Source organism: Sminthopsis crassicaudata, chromosome 2 (genome assembly GCF_048593235.1).
Source record: "Sminthopsis crassicaudata isolate SCR6 chromosome 2, ASM4859323v1, whole genome shotgun sequence".
Taxonomy (NCBI): Eukaryota; Metazoa; Chordata; class Mammalia; order Dasyuromorphia; family Dasyuridae; genus Sminthopsis; species Sminthopsis crassicaudata.
The window spans coordinates 55,005,403-55,021,712 of NC_133618.1; the positions used below are offsets into that span (position 1 = coordinate 55,005,403).

A 16,310-nucleotide genomic window follows, 5' to 3' on the forward strand; every position below is an offset into this window, starting at 1 on the left:
GAGCACTCGCCTTCCAAGTCAAGAAGTCCCAAAATGGAATTTGGTCTACTAGCCAAGTGGCCCTGAGTTAGTCACCTAACTGCCTCCATTTCTTCATCAGCAAAATGAGACTAACATCTGTCATAGCCTAAGTTGAAATACCTGTTCTCAGTTTCTTCATCTGTAAAATAAGAATAAATAATAACAGTCCCTCCCAGGGGGGTTGTGAGCAATAAAATGAGACTTTTAAAGCCCACTGCAAACTTTAAAAGCCCCATATAAATGTTACGTTATTCCTATTAACTTGGATGATTCAAAGAACTATGAAAATCCATTTAAAGCAAAGCCAGAAAAATATAATAATAAAACCAAAACCAGTACATATTTTCCCCTGATCACCAACTACTAAGTCGACAGCACCGAGGGCATCATAGTAAGCTAAAAAGGGGAAGGGAGGGACCCAGAGAAGACATGGCTTAAGTCCCATAGTCTTGTGGCTTTGATGATGATGCTCTCGTTGCTATAACAAAGGCCATTAAAAATGACCTTATGATCCTTGCCAGGGCTTTTGGATTTCTAGTAATAATTTCTGCTTGGGAATGAACAAGGAGTTCTGGTTAGATTGGGAGAGCCAAGATGAGGGAAAACCGGCCCTGCTGGCTGATGGCACAAGCCTCTGCAAGTCCCAATGGGGGAAGGAGAAGGGGAGCTAGCCAAGCTTCTCTTTTTCCCTTTCCTTTTCTCTAAAGGCAAGAGAATGACCATCACCCATGCTTTCCATATCCTAAGGGGCCCCATCTTCCTCACAGTACACCATGAGCCTAGCAGGGAAAAGGGAGAGTTCGTTCAAAATGGAGTAAAGGGATATTTAGTATCCAGTATCCAGTGACCTGGGCCTTGGTCACTTGTCAGCTCTGGAAAGCGGCTTCTCGGACTGTGACTTAGCCTCTTCACCGGTAAACTGAGGTAAGGGGCCAAGCTGATTTGTAAGGTCCAGTTCTGACACCATATGGCCACAAGCTGGGAGTTCAGGGATTGATTGGCAAGTTCAGGTCCTGGTTTGGCCACTGAGTGGCGCCATGTAAACTCTACTGCCCGACCTTGCAGGAGAAGGGGGCCCATGCACCTGGATGAGAGAAAGGGTTCTGAATACTGTTCCAGCTGCTGTAGGGTCACAAACTGCTCCCCCTTTAAGTCCTGTGGTTTTAAAACACCTTAAAACACTATTTGCATCCTCTCATGGAACTTCCTTTAGTGATTAGGGAAATTATGCATAAAACTCTTTATCAAAGACTGAGGTCTTGATGAAGGTATCCAAACTTCCAGAATGGTTTCCTATCCCTTATACGCTTCAGCTCTTACTTTAACTTACTGTCCAGAATGCAGAATTCTCAAGAATCATCCCAGGATTCCCTTAAACAGATGTTCCCTCCCCTATTTCCAGAACTGGTATTTGTATTCTACTCTCCAGGCCTGCTGCTCCCTTGGAAATAGTATCTTGGAATCCTCTCAGAGAGCCATATAAATCACTTCTTCCAGGATCTAGTTCCTTTTTCAGGGTCTAAAAGTTCTACTTTCCATCCCTCTTCTAAAATAAATCTTCCAACTTCTTACCATTTTACTATCATTCTCAACCCAGCCCATTTCAAGTAGGCAGAAGGTACCAACTCTCACTCTCTGAAATCAGTGTTCTGTTGTGGAAATGCTGACAAATATACTGAAATATACACCACAAGGTATTTTAAACAAAAATTGAGGATTTCTACTCAAACTGCTATCTGTATTTTGTCCATCAAGACCAAAGAAAGGTAGGCCCTCCTCCTCCCAGCACAATCAATGTACTCAAAACATATTCTTGGGACAATGAGCAACAGGAGCTTTCAGATTTACTAGCACTAGGAGCTAAATTAATTATCTTAATCTTGTAAACAACTTTAGAGATAATGTAATCCAAATTCCCAACCTAAGGTGAGGAACAAAAAGCTTTAGAGAGAAGTGACTTATGTAAGGTCATAAAGCTTTGGAGAAGCTAATCAGATCAGTCAGAGGTGGGGGGTGTGACCTCAGTCAAAGTAAAGTCACACACAGCTCCCTCTCCCCTTAGTTTTTTTTTTTTTTTTTTTCTTTTTCCCCTCTCAAGAAACAAAAACCCATTCTGGAAACAATCCATATTATACCACTAATAAAATTAGCAATAGTACTCAAGATTGGCTATTAATCAAAACTCCAGCTTATGTGGGAGAATCAAGGGTTTGGGGAACCTGGTTTTGAAAGGGATGGAAGTTTATGAAGAAAAAAAAAAGATTAAAAAAGTTATTTGGGAAGTCAAGCAAACAGAGTGCGAGGTGGGCGACCACAGAAAGCCTCGAGACTCTTTGTCCCTCGTCTTGGAAATCAGCTTAATCACTGGGGACAAACAGTTCAGCATTGTAGGGGCTACTAGTACTGCTGAAACAAAAGCAGTTTTTTTTTAAGAGCGGGAGAGGGCTTTCTCTGGCTTTCAAAACTTTCCTAACCTCAGTGTGAGAGCCTCCTTTTTTGTTCCTCAGATAAGGCATCTTGGGGTTAACTAGGGTTTAATTTATTTTAAACCCACTCTGCTGACAAAGGCTGCTTTGCCCGACAGAGACCAATCCATCCAGTCAGTTCTATTTGTATCAATCAACCTTCCAGGAGTCAAAGCAGGTGCTGACCGCTGGCCTTTGAGAATTTAAAACCAAACAAATCTTGCCCTGCCCCCACCTTTCCTCCTTCCCCAGCAATTTAGGCGAGCGGGACCCTTTCTCTCCCCAATACACCTGAACTGCCCCAGAAAAAAACAAAACAAAACCCATCTCTCCATCACGTTCCACTCCAGGGCAGCATCTCCTGGCTGGGGGGAGGGGGAAGAGGAAATCACTCCCACTTCCAAAGTGGGGGGGGGAAGCTAACCTTGGGGGTGGGGGAGGGAACGGAGGCCAGGAGGTGGCTGGGTAGGGGTGAGCTGAACCCGTGGTCCGCCTCCATGAAGGGAATTTAATTAGCCTGCCAGAGCGCAGGGCTGGAAAGGAGGTGTCTCTGTTGCTGCAATCTAATTGAATTGGCTCCACTTAGGCTGGCTACTCACCGCCTATCAGGGAGTCAGCCCGGGCCATCTTAGAGGTGGGGGCGGGCGGAGGGAAGGAGCAGCCAGGAAGACAGAATTCAAAGGGGGGGAGGGTAGAGAATGCCAGCCCCGCTGCCAGAGGTAGAGGCGGCCAGTGCGGGGGGGGGGGGGGGGGACGCACAAAAGCTGCAAGGGGATCTCTTTATTAAGGGCAGTTGAGAATAAAGAAGGAAGTCTGCCCCACATCCAAGCTCCAGAGGGCTTTGGGGAACCACGTCCTCTGAGAGGAGGCGGGCGGCAGCTGGGGCGCCCTGGCACGGGTTCAGCAGCCACGGCTAGATCCTGAGCCTCTCCAAGTCGGGAGCTCCGCTCTCAGCCACCCCCGCCTCTCCAGATCAGCCCCGTCCCTCTAATCAGACGAAGAGACCCCCCCACCCCCAACACAGAAAAAACACGAAACATTACCGCGAAGCCTCCACGCCCCGGGGAGCCCAGCCGGGCACCCAACACCTGCCATTGGGGCACGCAGCCGCCGCCCGTGCCCTCCGGCCGGCTGAGCAAACTTTTATTCGGCAGCTAAGGAAGGAGCCTGCCTGCCGCCACCGCCGCCGCCGCCGCCGCCTCCTTCCCGACTCCGCTCCCAATCCAAAGGGACGGGAGGCTGGGGAGCGAGCGAGACTCCCCCGCCTCGGGACTCAAGCCTCCAGCCATCCCCACCCCCACCTCCGGCTCTCCCGCGTCCCCTCCACCCGCACGCACTCCCCCACACGTACACAGACAGCGGCTCCCTCTCCTCCGGACCGCGGAGCCTTCCACGAGCCGGCTCCAGATCCGAGTCCCGATGCCCGCCGAGCAGGGGCAGGCGCAGGGTCGCCCGCCTCGGAGTGCTCACCCGGAGGCCGGGGAGAAGCGCGCCCCCGAGTCTCAGTCCCGTCCGAGCCTGCTGCGTGCGAGTGACTGAGCTCCGGGGACCCGGAGATCCCGACCCGCCGCTCAAAGAGAGCCGAGCCGAGCGGGGCAGGGTAGGTAGGGCACGGGAAAGCCGAGCAGAGCGGCGAGCCCAGACCAGCAGCTCCCGAAGCCCCCGGGCCGCTGTTCCCTCCACCCCCGCGCGCGCCAGGGAGGCGCTTTCGGGGCCGGGGAGGGGCGCACGGGGGACGGATCTGCCCTTTGGTCTCGTTCCCTGCCCGCCCAGCTCTTATCGCCCGCAACACTCTGGGGGAAGTTGCCGAAAGCCGTTTGCGGCTGGCTGCCCGCCCGCCCCCTCTCAGCCTCCCTCCCGCCCCCCTGCTTCTCCCCAGCCAGCCAGACCCCGCGAAACCCGAGAACTTGTTGCTGGAAAGGCCCAAAGACCCCCTGCGGGCTCTTGGCAAGGGGGGGGCACCCCGCCCGGACTGCCCGGCACTCCCTACCCCCGCCACACACACTCTCGCACACAATCCCTCCAGTCCCCAGCTCACCTTTCATGCCAGGGCCCCACAGCTCCGCCTCAGAGCAAGCTGACACATTGTGTAGCCATCATCGCCCCACTGTTTGTCTGAACTGCTTGGCTCACCCGGGGCTGCTCCAGCGCGGCTCCTCGGGAGCTGGCCCGCTGGGGAGGTGGAGCTTCCGGGGCCCCGGCCAAGAAACACCTGCTGCCGCCGCCGCCGCCGCCGCCACCGCCGAGGCCACACCCAACCCCAACGCCCTCCCCCGCCCGCGCCCCATGCCACTGGCTCGTTTCCCTGCTCCTGACCTAAGCCAACAAGAGGTGTCGGGTTTCTCCCGCAAACACACACACACACACACACACACACACACACACACACACACACAGTGCATACATTCTCAGCCCCCCCACCCCCACCCCCCAATAGCCCACACTGGCAGGCCAGGCCCAGCACAACTCAGGTGAGCCCAGGACATTCACAGGTAAAGGGGAGGAGCCATAGGGGGAAATCTTCCCACCATAGCAAGTCCTGGACGTGTGAATATTAAATTGATCAACAAAAAGAAGTTGTCGGCCCTAGAAAGGGCCACAACAATTTGAACCCGAGACTCCTCTGTATGCACCGCAGGCCCAATTTGTCTCCTCCACTCCCCTTCAAAATGACGTGGATTTGCTTGTCGAGGGAAGGTTGCCGACCTTTCTCCTTCATATACACAAAAAAGGCTAATATTTCTAGAGATTTCAGGTTTTCCAAGCACTCTAAATACATGATTTCATATGCTCCTCACCACAAGCCTCCGAAGTAGGAGCTATGATTATCCCTATTTTGTGATTCATGAACGTGAGCTCAGAGTAGCAAAGGGACTCGCCCAGGCTCACTCAGTTTTCTGCCTCGGTCTGAAGGAGAATTTGAACGCAGCTCTTCCTGAGTCCAAGTCTGGTAGAGCCCTCCTCTCTTAAAACTTTGAGCTTTTCTTTTAAAGGATCAAGGGCTGCCATCTGCAGCTAGGTGGCGCAGTGGATCTGGAATCAGGCAGACCCGGGTTCAACTGCTTCAGTCACTATTAATTGTGGGATTCTCTGGCGACTCACTTAATGTCTCGGTGCCTCAGTTTCTCCACCTGTAAAATGAGAGGCCCTGGGAAGTCCTTTCCTGCTGTGAATCGACATCCCTCTGAAGGTGGGGATGGAAGAAAGATAAATAGGACTTCAACGTTTTGGGAAAGTAGGAGCTGTCCAGGGGACGGATGGGCGTGGGGGCAGTCCTCTGAAGGGAAGGAGGAATCTCTCCAGGGACAGATGAAGCAGCCAAGGAGGCTGGAAGCGGGGGAGGGTTCGTCAAATTGATGGGGAGTTACCCATCACCAGAGCGGCCTCCTTCCCTCAGAAAGTGGCATTATTGCCTACCCCAGAGCGGACTCATTGCTTTCTTGCAGAGTCGGGGATGGGCCACAGCTCATTCTTCCACCCCACCTCACCCAAGCACTTGACATACAGGTATGACTCAGGGAGCGTCTGGAAATTCCTGGGCACCCACAGCCCGCTTGGAAGGGACTGGGCTACCGGTTCTCCCACTCCTACCCCAAGGGCTCAGCCTCCAACCCCGCCTCCGCCCCCGCCCCCGCCGGAGGGCCCCGGAGCCAGTCGGGTCCAACCCCAGCTCGGCCCAGCGTCCCTGGAAGCCGGGAGGTTAATAGAGCTTGCTTCGCCTGGAGGGATCGGGGGCGGGGTCACCCTGGCCTGGGTAGTCAGAACTCCGCTCCAAGGCCTCCAGCCCTCTGAGGACCGAATGCAAAGGGCCTTGGACGACGATCTAGGCCGACCCCTCATATTACAGATGCAGAAACTGAGGCCCAAAGAAAAGAGACGCGCGTTCAGGGTGGTCACCGGGAGGAGGCCTCTGGCTCCGTGCTCCTTCTCCCGCTGTCTCGGAGTGTGTATGTGGGAGGGCAGAGGGCTAAGATGAAAGCGTGGTTTTAAACCTCGAGGAAAGAAGACGCCGTTTATGGCCGGGGGAGCCCACGGTAGCCCAGCCGTCGCTCTGGTTTTAGCTTTCAGACCACCGTGCCAACGCTGCGCTCCTGCCAGCCCCCAAACCTGCCCTGAAAGATGCCCTGGACTCGTTTGGCAAGTGTGCAAACTACCATCCCCAAGGGCCTCCCAACCGCCCTCCTCCCTTCCTCCCTCCCTCCCACCTCCCACCTCCAGTCCCGGATTGCGAAGGGAAGGGAGGGAGCGCTGGGCGCCTGCCATCTCCCATCCATCTGTTCCTGATGACGCTGGCGGGTTTCTGGCACTCGGAGCCCGCGCCAGCGGTGAGCGCAGAACCAGTCTGTCTGCCCCCAGTGGGGTTTGTAAAGAAAAGGGGGGAGGGACACAGAGAGGGGGCGCACCCTTGGGGGGACACGAGGCCCACCCGGCTCCGGGGACCCCCCGCTGACCTGGCCTCGGGAGAGCAGCGGCGCGCCGGAGAGCGCAAAGGGGCAGGATCCGCTGCCTTGCACAAGGCTTCCCCCTCAGACCACAAACCAAAGGGGAAGGCAGGCAGCGAGGCCGGGGCAGAGGGGGGTGCGGGGCGGGGGCGGGGGGGAGGAGGAGGCCGTTACTGGCTCCTACCTGCGGGCGCCGGCCAGCCAACCCAGGCACCAGGCAGGAGGGGCCCCTTCCCATTTACGACTTGCCTCGATCCCTGGCCGGCGCCTCCTTAATGTTTGTCTCTTCCTCTGTTATTAGCCTCTGCGACCAGATGCTCTAATTTACTCACCACCCGGTGTCTTCACACCGTGGACTCCTGTAATTTATACCACCCACAGCCCAGTGGATTCACTTGGGGGGGGCTGGGGGAGGGGTGGTCAAACAGCCTGCTCCTAAAGCTCTTGACAGCTAGAGACAGGAAGTCACCACAACCAAAAGAAAAGGAGGGGGAGGGATGGGGAAGGCAGGGAATTTAACAACTGGCCTCGAGCTGGCCACAGCCCTGGGGGTGAGGATGGGGTGGAATCTTTCCGGGATTCCCACTCCCGACATCTCTTCGCCAGCGTCATCTCTTCGGATGGGATACAGATATTTGAAGAGGGGACCACCGAAGAAGGATACTCATCTTTCCATCGACAAACCCCGGGGCAAAACAAGAGTTCCAAAATGTGGCTAGCATTAAGTGTCTCCCCTGTGTCCGCTCAGGCAGGGCACTGCTGACCCGGTCAGTATTCAACACAGTGACCGACTCCCTTTCATCAGAATACAAATCAAAAGAAAACATGAGTTTCTTACCCTCTCTGTACCAGCTAGGCCAACCCTGGGACTGACCTCCTTGGGAGCCGGAAGCAGAAAGATCTCCAGCACAGTGTGAAGTGAGCACCGGAGCTGCTGTGGAAGTGAGAAGAATGGGTATTTCTGAGGGCAGTGAGAAAAGGGGGCTTACCCTGAAGCCTTAGCACTAGTTAGTCTGACCCTGAATTCTCAAACTCTGTGGCAGAGCTGGGCCAGATCCGCTAGGTCTTATCAACCCCAGAGAAGATGGTGGGATCAGCCCAGTTCTGTCCTGGAAAAACCAGTGGCTTATAGGAAGACCAGTCTAATTAAAGCTGCTCAATCACAGCATAGGTTTGTGGATTTTTGAGCTGGAAGAGACTATCAGATCCTCTTCCCCCCCTCCCCCCATTTTACAGATGAGGAAACTGAGTCAAGGAAAAAATGATACCCAGGATCAGTGTATCCTGGGTATCTAGGCTGAATCTGGACTTCCTCTCCCCCCCCCCCCCCCCTTTCAGCCACAATTTAAACTATCTCAGTTATGGGAGTTTGGAGATCTATGCTAATGGGGAGAGAATCCACATAGATATCCTTAAAATAAAAGGATTCTATAGTCATAACAAGGGAGGAACTGGGACTCTGAAGTTTGAGAGAAGCTCTGCCTCCATCAGGACACCCAGGCCAACAACAGGGCATCAGATTGGCAGGAGCACTGCCTCATCTTGCCCTCTAGAATTCAGGCAAGCAGGGATCACTGCCGCTTGGGTGGAGCAGACCTAGGAGGAGCAGTGCCCTTGGGGGTCAGTGATGGAGAGAGGAACTCCATTGAGTGCAATGGAGACCAGGACTCGCTAGAGAGCAGCAAAGAGCCGGCTTTCTCCTCTGCTCCCAGAGATTCTCACCAACCACCCAGCTGGCAAGACAGATTGATGACACTCGATGTCACTATACTCGGTCCAAGGAGCGCTTTATAACACCCAAGGAAATTAGTAATCTGGGAGCACGGCCTCCAAGTTTAAGAGTGGGAATTGCTCTCCTGCAGCCTGTGTGCTCGCTAACGAGGTTCTGTACTTGACTCCTAATTTCCTGCCTGCTCTGCAGACTCCCGGTTGTCCCCAGCTTCCCTCCAGCCACAGCCTTCCTCCCCTTCCCTTTTCCCTCCTCAGGTGCCCCTTTCCTGGCTGCCAAACACTACAAAAGGGTTTCTTTTTCTCATTTCTGCCCTATTACTACCCCCCCAGTCTACCATCTCCCCCTCCCCAATTTCCTTCCCAATGTGCCACCTTTTATTTTTGCAAGGAAAACTGACAAGGGGGAGGGGGGATGGGTTAATGAGACGCAGGCATTGAGGTGTGTTGTCATGCTGCTGTGAGTGTGTACGTGGGTATTTCCTATAGCGGTGGGTTAAGGGAAGCTTGTCTTGAAATGTATTCACATGATCCCAGGATCTCTCTCCCAGAAATAATGCCAGCAGAATGAACCAGCGTAACCTTGCAAAAGGGTAACCTCAATGTAACCTTGCAAGCTTTCAGTGTGTAGTGTTTATTTTCTGTACCCAGAACACAATCCCTTTCCTCTCTGGCGGTCTAAATTTCCTCTTCTGTTTAAAAAAAAAAAAAAAAAAAAAAAAGGGTGGATTAGGTGATCCCTAAAGCATACCACTTCTAAATCCTAAATTCCATTCTGGCTCTAATCTCCCCAGGCCCATTAAAAGAAAAAAGATCTAATCCAGCCACCAAATCCACCCTCCCCCACACCCCCAATCTCTCTCTTTAGAAGCTTTGAGGCTAGTGGCCTAGCGAAAAGAACATGGGGGAAATGAAGAAACCCGAATTGTAGCCCTGACTCTGATGCTATTATTACTTTGAGCAAATAATTTCTGTAAAATTCACCTCCTCTTCTATACTGTAAGGAGCTGAACAGTGCAAAGCACCTCGAGGTTCTCAGCTGGGCCTCCACGTCCTAAGTTTCAAGGTCCCCTCCCGCTCTGACCTTTTCTCCAGGATCACAGATCTTCCACAGAAGGGGACAGGAAGTTAACTGGTCCACCTCCATCCCCTCACTTTATAAAGGAGAAATCAGGCCCAAGAAAGTGAAATGATTTGCCTTTGGCTACCCAGGTGCCATCTGGCATTTGTACCTCCATACTCTGCCAGTAAAATGGCCAGGAGCAGTGAGAAAGGGAAAACTACTGGGAGGAATAAAGAAAAGTCCTTAACTGTGTGAGAGGCAGAGACAGAAGCAGAGGAGGACAGCTACTTATGAGCTGATGAAAAGGAAGGGATGTGCCATCATGGAGACAGCCAGAATCAAGAGGAGTGGTCACTGCAAAGGGAGTTGTTGGGCCTGGGCCAATAAGGAAAAGTAAGGAGAGCTATTTGGCAAAATGAATACAGATAAAAGCACTGGACTGGATACCCATGTCCAAATCTAGCTTCGGACACTGTGTGATCCTGAACAAGTCATTTAGCTGCTATCTGCCTCAGTTTCCTCACCTGTAAAATGGGAATACCAATAGCACCCACCTCTGAGGACTTGGAGACAGGGAGCAGCTATGTGGCAAGGGGGATAGAAGGCCAACCCTGGAGTTAGAAATCTGACCTCAGGTCCTCACTAGCTGGGGAACCTTAGCCAAGTCACTTAAGCATGTTTGCCTCTGTTTCCTCATCTGTAAAATGGGCTGGAGAAGGAAACAGTAAACCAGGCTAATATCTTTATTAGAAAAACCCCAAATGAAGAATTGGACACAGTTGAAAAGGCAGGAAATATTCCAGACTGTAGAGTGCCAGGCTTGAAATGAGAAAGACCTGAAGTCAGATTCTGTCTCTTGCCTTCTACTTAGTAGTATATGTAATCTGGGCAATTTACAACCTCCTTCAGGCTCAGTTTCATCAAAAAAAAAAAAAAAACCAAAACGGACTCTCCAGCTTGAAATCTCTTATCTCTCTTCCACTGAACCAGGCCAGTAAAGGGCTAAGAGGGAAGAAGAACTAATCCCTGGAGGTTAAACAGCTCCCAAATAGAGCCTGCTAAGGTTCAGAATTCTCATTTCCCTGACATTTTTCAAGGCTTCCACAGATGACAAAGATCGTTCACCTATCTATATAGATCTTATGGAGATTTCAATTCAACAAGCATTTTATTAAGTCCCATCTCCAAAGAGAGGCCTTTCCAGATCCCGCCAGTTGATGGGGCCCTCCCCTTCCCAAATTATTTTAGATTTGCTTATACAAAGCTTCTATTTACTTATTTGTGTACCTCCAGTGTAACTTCCACAGGTTCCTAGAGGTCAAGGGTTGTTTTCCATTGGTAAACACAGGCCTAAGCAGAGTGGCTGGTATATAGCAAAAAAAAAAAAAAAACAAACAAACAAAAACAAACAAAAAAAACACCTCAAGAAATGCTTGTTGAATGAATAAATGACCATTTAGGTGGGTGATGAATAAATCTGGGTTACTAATAGTAGCAAAAGGCCTTCAAAAGTGACCCGCAGGCCTGGGGGCATATGGCAGCTTCTTAAGAGAAAAGGAAGCCATCAATTTTCCACCCAAACTCCACCACACACCCCAAAGGAATTACAATACTCAGTCAAAATCTCCCGGAGGCCTGACCTCCTAGAATAATGGTGTGGGCCGAAATCATCATCCTCAGGAAGACCTCTTCCCAGGTCTAGTAAAGTAGCCCCAGGGGGAATGAGGTGAAAGGGTCGGCCTAAGCCAAACCTCAGCTCTTCAATTCCAATCAATACAATACAAACAATATCCATTTAGGAGCACAGATAGAGAGACGGGAGAGCACTTCGAGATCCTAGATTAACCCCTTTTTCCAGAGCTGGAAGGGAGGTGAGTGATTAAGAGCCCAAGCTTCTCCCACAGTATAGATTATCAGAGCTGAGATGTGAATACTTATCTTCACCCTTGGCTTCCTTCAAGTCTCAGATAAATCCCATCTTCTTTCCCAATCTGTAGAATCTTCCTTCAGGGACTACCCTGGAATTATTCTGGGTATGGGGTTGTACATTTACTTTCCCCCTTAGTTGTTCCCTTGTAGACTGGGACAGATTTTTGCCTTTGGATTTAGCATAGAGCTTGGTGCTTTGCTAGGCCATCGATAAATGCTAGTTAACTGTTAGGATGGCTCAGTGGATAGAGGGGCTGGGCCTGGAATCAGTTAGTCCCGAGCTTAAATGTGATCTCTGTCACCGTGGAATCCTGTCTGCCAGTGATCCGTTGTTCCCAGACCTCATTATCTATCGGTGTTAGGGGTCACCAAGTCAGGTCACCCCCTCCCGGTATGTACCCGGAAAGTGTCAGGTACCCACTACCTAGACATAAGCACGGGTCCCACCCCTTTTGCTGACACTGACCCACAAGCCATCTCTGGATTCCCAGTTCAGCCTCTCCACACGTGGCTACTTTGAAGTACTTTTAATAAACTCCTTTTAATTCTCTTTGTTCTGGGTTTTGCCTCAAGGATCAAGGTAAAAGCCAAACAAAAGAATTTTCCTTTCATCCCCTGGAGAAGGAAATGGCAAACCACTTCAGGATCTTTGCCCCATAGACAGTCCACAGGGTCACCTAGACTAGCAGAAAGACAAGGAGCTGACAGCTGACCAAGGCCAGATTGAGTGGAGAGAAGCCTCTCCTCCCACATTTGTCAGGATTAATCCCTCTCCTCCATCTTTGCCTACAGATCCTTCAGGAACAAGCCCCCAAATAAATAAATATCTAAAAAGACAAGCGCCTTCCATAATCCTTCCCCGACCTCATCATCTCACAATGTCTTCCACCTGTTTCCCTATGGCACTTCCCATTTACACCTCTCAGATGGCACATGCAGCAGAGACTGCCTTGTATTATCTATCATTCATGCCTGATTTATCATCTCAAGGACGGTGCATACTTCTGGAGGTCACACACTTGAGCTGATATTCTTTTGGATACCAAGTATGACACTTAACTAGCTGTGCCACTTGAATAGGTCATCTAACCTCATTTTCCTCTCTCCTTTAGAACTTTATTTACTCTATAAGACTTCCACTAATGATGTTTGATCACACGTTTAAAGCTGGAAGGGACCTCAGAGTACTTCTTAAACTGAAATTGGAGACAAATGTGAGGGTCGCGAAATTATGATTTATGACCAGTATGCCTGGTTCGTATACCTGTGTATCTAGGATCACTAAAACATCTCTGGTGAATAGAGTAGTGAGTGGAAAAAGTTTAAGAAAACCCGATCCAGTCCCACCACTGCATTTTATATGAGGAAAATGAGTCACAAAGCTATTAAGTGACTTGCTTATGCTTTAAAACTCTAAATCTGTTTCCTTTTCTGCAAAATGAGATCCATAATGCTTGCAAGTATCCACATAGCAGGATGATTATAGACAAAATGTGCCATAATGCTCAAATAATCTTTTTAAACAAATATGGTTATAACCACTTCATAGTGCCTAAGACAGTGTGAAGACATTCCAGTTGCCTAAAAAGAGGTGTTATGTTCAGCATGGCCTAGTGGAATGCTACTGCTGGCTTTACCACTCAAGTGGTAATTTGGGGAAGAACCAGTCCTTTACTACCCACTCCCCTTCCTTCTCTCCAGGACTTGTTGGCAAAAAAAATAAATAAGTGACAAAGGTTGCAGCAAATTGGCAAAGATGGTGAAAGATACTAATAGTCAGTGCAATATGTAAAAGGGGTAGAAGACAGATATCCTAATATATTGTTGGTGGAGCTATAAATTGGTCTTCCAGGTTCCCTTGGAATTATGCAAAAGTTCTTAATTTCTGACCCAGATATCCCAAGGGGTCATCAACAGAAAGTAGGGGCTTACATAAAACAAAATATTCCCGGCAGCACTTTTGATGATGGATGGAAGGAAGGAAGGAAGGAAGGAAGGAAGGAAGGAAGGAAGGAAGGAAGGAAGGAAGGAAGGAAGGAAGGAAGGAAGGGAGGAAGGGAGGGAGGGAGGGAGGGAGGGAAAGAAGAATTACAAAGCTGTATTTTGATGGCGGAAAGGTGGGACAAAAATGTTGTGTATGAGGGTAATGAAATGTTATTATATCCTAAAAAATGAGGAATGAGAGATTCATAGAACTACAGAAAGACTGGTATGAACTGATACAGAAGGACATAAACAGAACCAGCAGAGTTCTATATAAATGGCTGTAATAATGAGAAGAAAACAATATCCCAGAGCAGGCGACTGAGATGAATTGCAATGAGCCATCTTGCTTCCCCAAAGCACAGCCACCCATCCTGGCTACTCAAGCCAGAGACAGAGGTGGGCTTTGGTGCCTAAGCTTTCAAACTGTGGCAGTTTTAGTTGGATGACTGTTTTTCCTTTGTCATAAGGAAGGGCTCAATGGTGATGATACGGGCTGGGGGAAGGATACGGAGAAATAGCTGGAATGTCTATAAAGGGTATCAAAGGGAAGGGGGGAGGACGAACTGGAATGATCTCTGAGGTCCTTTACAAGTCTGAGATTCTATGAATGAATGACTGAAAAGAAATACATAAAGGGGCTTTGGTAGAGGAACAACTTGTCTCTCCCTGTGCCCCCTTCTCTGAAAGAAGGAAGTTTGTTCTGGTATCCAAGGAGCCGAGGAAGGCTGCTTGCAGGGCAGGCGTGGATCCTGACCCTGAAACCCACATACTACCCCCAAGTCCTCTCTGGAGAGGGGCCTTCCCCCCACCCCCACCCCAGGCTCATTAGTCTGCTTTCTGGAAGCCAAGGTCACTGTCATCTCCCCAGACACGTCCCCCACCCCTCAAGAAAGGGTTAAGCCCTATAAAATTCCCTTTGACGAGGTTACATCAGTTTGCCTCTTAACCCTGGGCTGCTCCAACACTTCCTCTCCTTTCAGGACTTCTGTTTTCAATCTGTACCCAGCATACAGCTGCACTCCTTTACAATCAGTTAACAGCTGTTTTGCATAGATTTTCAATTCTAATTGCCTCGCATTGTAAGAGCAGCAGAGCCCTGGTGAATGGGGAAGCCAGCTCTGGTGAAAAGCATGCGAGGTGAATGCATAAGGAAGCCCAAGTGAGTGGGGCTGGATACGGGTTTTTATAAGAAAAGAATAGCCATGCCCAGCTCCCCTCTAGGCCCTCCCCCACCCCTGTCTGTCTCCTTGGAAGGGGGCTGTTTCTCCCATCAGGGCTGGGAAAGCTGGAAGAGTTTCCATCACCTTAAGGCGAGGTGACCCCCCCCATCTCCCCAAGCTGGGAAGAAAAAGGAGGAAACCTGGCTCCCTCAGACCCACCTCATTTGTTTCAAGTGCTGCTAAAGGGAACTTTAGAAAGGCTAACCTACTCAGGAGATGGGGAAGCAAGAACCATCAAGGCGGCTTCTCCCTCCCCGGCCATCTCCTTCTCTCCCTCCATCCCTCCCTCTAATTCCTCTCCCTCTGTTCTCTAGTATCCAGATACAGGAAGCTAATTGGACAATAAAGTACAGTACCAAGGTAATATGCTCTGGGGAGACAGCTGGGATTCATAAAAGAGAAATATTTGCATTTTAAAACTTTAAACTCTATATGCCTCTGGCTGGGCTGGGGAAAAGCGAGAGCTGAAGGGGGGGGGGCTGGTCTCTGGGGGAGGACTGAGTGGAAGAAACCCCATGGGATTTGGGACAATTTGGCTTCATATCCTGGATCTTGCCATTTCCTACCTGTGTGACCTTCAAAAGCAAGTCAGTCACTGTAGGCCTCACTTTGCCCATTTGTTAAAACAGAGTTGGATTTGACCACCTATCTCTCCCTGTCTCTCTCCATCTCTCTGTGTCTCTCACTTCTGTCTCTCTGTGTGCATCTATCTCCTATCTCTCTCTCCCCTTCCTTCTCTTTCTCCTTCTGTGTCCTTCTCCCCCTTCCTCACTCTTTCCCTTCCTCCTCCTCTCCCTGTGTCTGTCTGTGTATGTCTGTCTGCCTCTCTCTCAGGGCGCTCATGACTCAACCCCTAACCACAGCATGGTGAACGTCCAAGATTTCAAAGCCTGACCCTTCCAAAAGCTGCTGCTTCCTAGCTATACAAGCTGGGGCATGTCTGGTTTGCTGTGGGCCTCGGTTTCCTTCTCTGTAAAAGGAAGAGTTTAGGATAGACAATCTCTAAGGTCCCTTCTAATGGTAAAATGCTACAATCTTAAAAAAAAAAAAAAAAAAAAAAAGCCTAAGAAAATAATTTCTTAAAGGAAGACATCGTATTAACCACTGCTGGGATCTGGGGTCTTTGGAAGTGGGCTATAGCCATGCCTGTTCTTTGGGGTGACAGTTATCCTGAAGCTACAGCTCTCCTGGATCCCAGGATACAGACTGTCCCTGGCGGTGTGCCTTTGCTGTAAAAAGACACTTATACATATACCCCATGCACACCCACAGGGCTTAAAAATATCTTAGGAAGCCTGACCTGGTGAAGAGGGTTTGGATCTAAATCTGCCTCTATTTCTACATCTGTGGCAAGTCATTTAAGAAGCCTGAATTCTGGGCAAATCACCTGACTTCTTTTGAGTTTATTTCTTCACCTGCAAAGTCACAGAACCGTACAATTGTCTCTAAATTGTCT

General features: G+C 50.1%; 1 protein-coding gene across 6 annotated transcripts in view; it reads right to left on the reverse strand.

Annotated features, from left to right (window-relative positions):
* GSE1 (Gse1 coiled-coil protein) overlaps positions 1-16,310 on the reverse strand; it is a 771,132-nt gene that overhangs the window by 91,580 nt on the left and 663,242 nt on the right. For 3 of the 6 annotated variants that reach the window (XM_074286303.1, XM_074286301.1, XM_074286300.1), the window contains exon 3: positions 7,767-7,862. The exons of 1 other annotated variant lie outside the window; for it this stretch is intronic. In XM_074286303.1, coding sequence (XP_074142404.1) covers positions 7,767-7,862 — 96 coding nt within the window. Of the gene's footprint in view, positions 1-3,837; positions 4,180-4,524; positions 4,681-7,766; positions 7,863-16,310 lie in introns of those variants that run through there. 2 more of the 6 variants (XM_074286304.1, XM_074286305.1) reach the window with 2 other exon arrangements.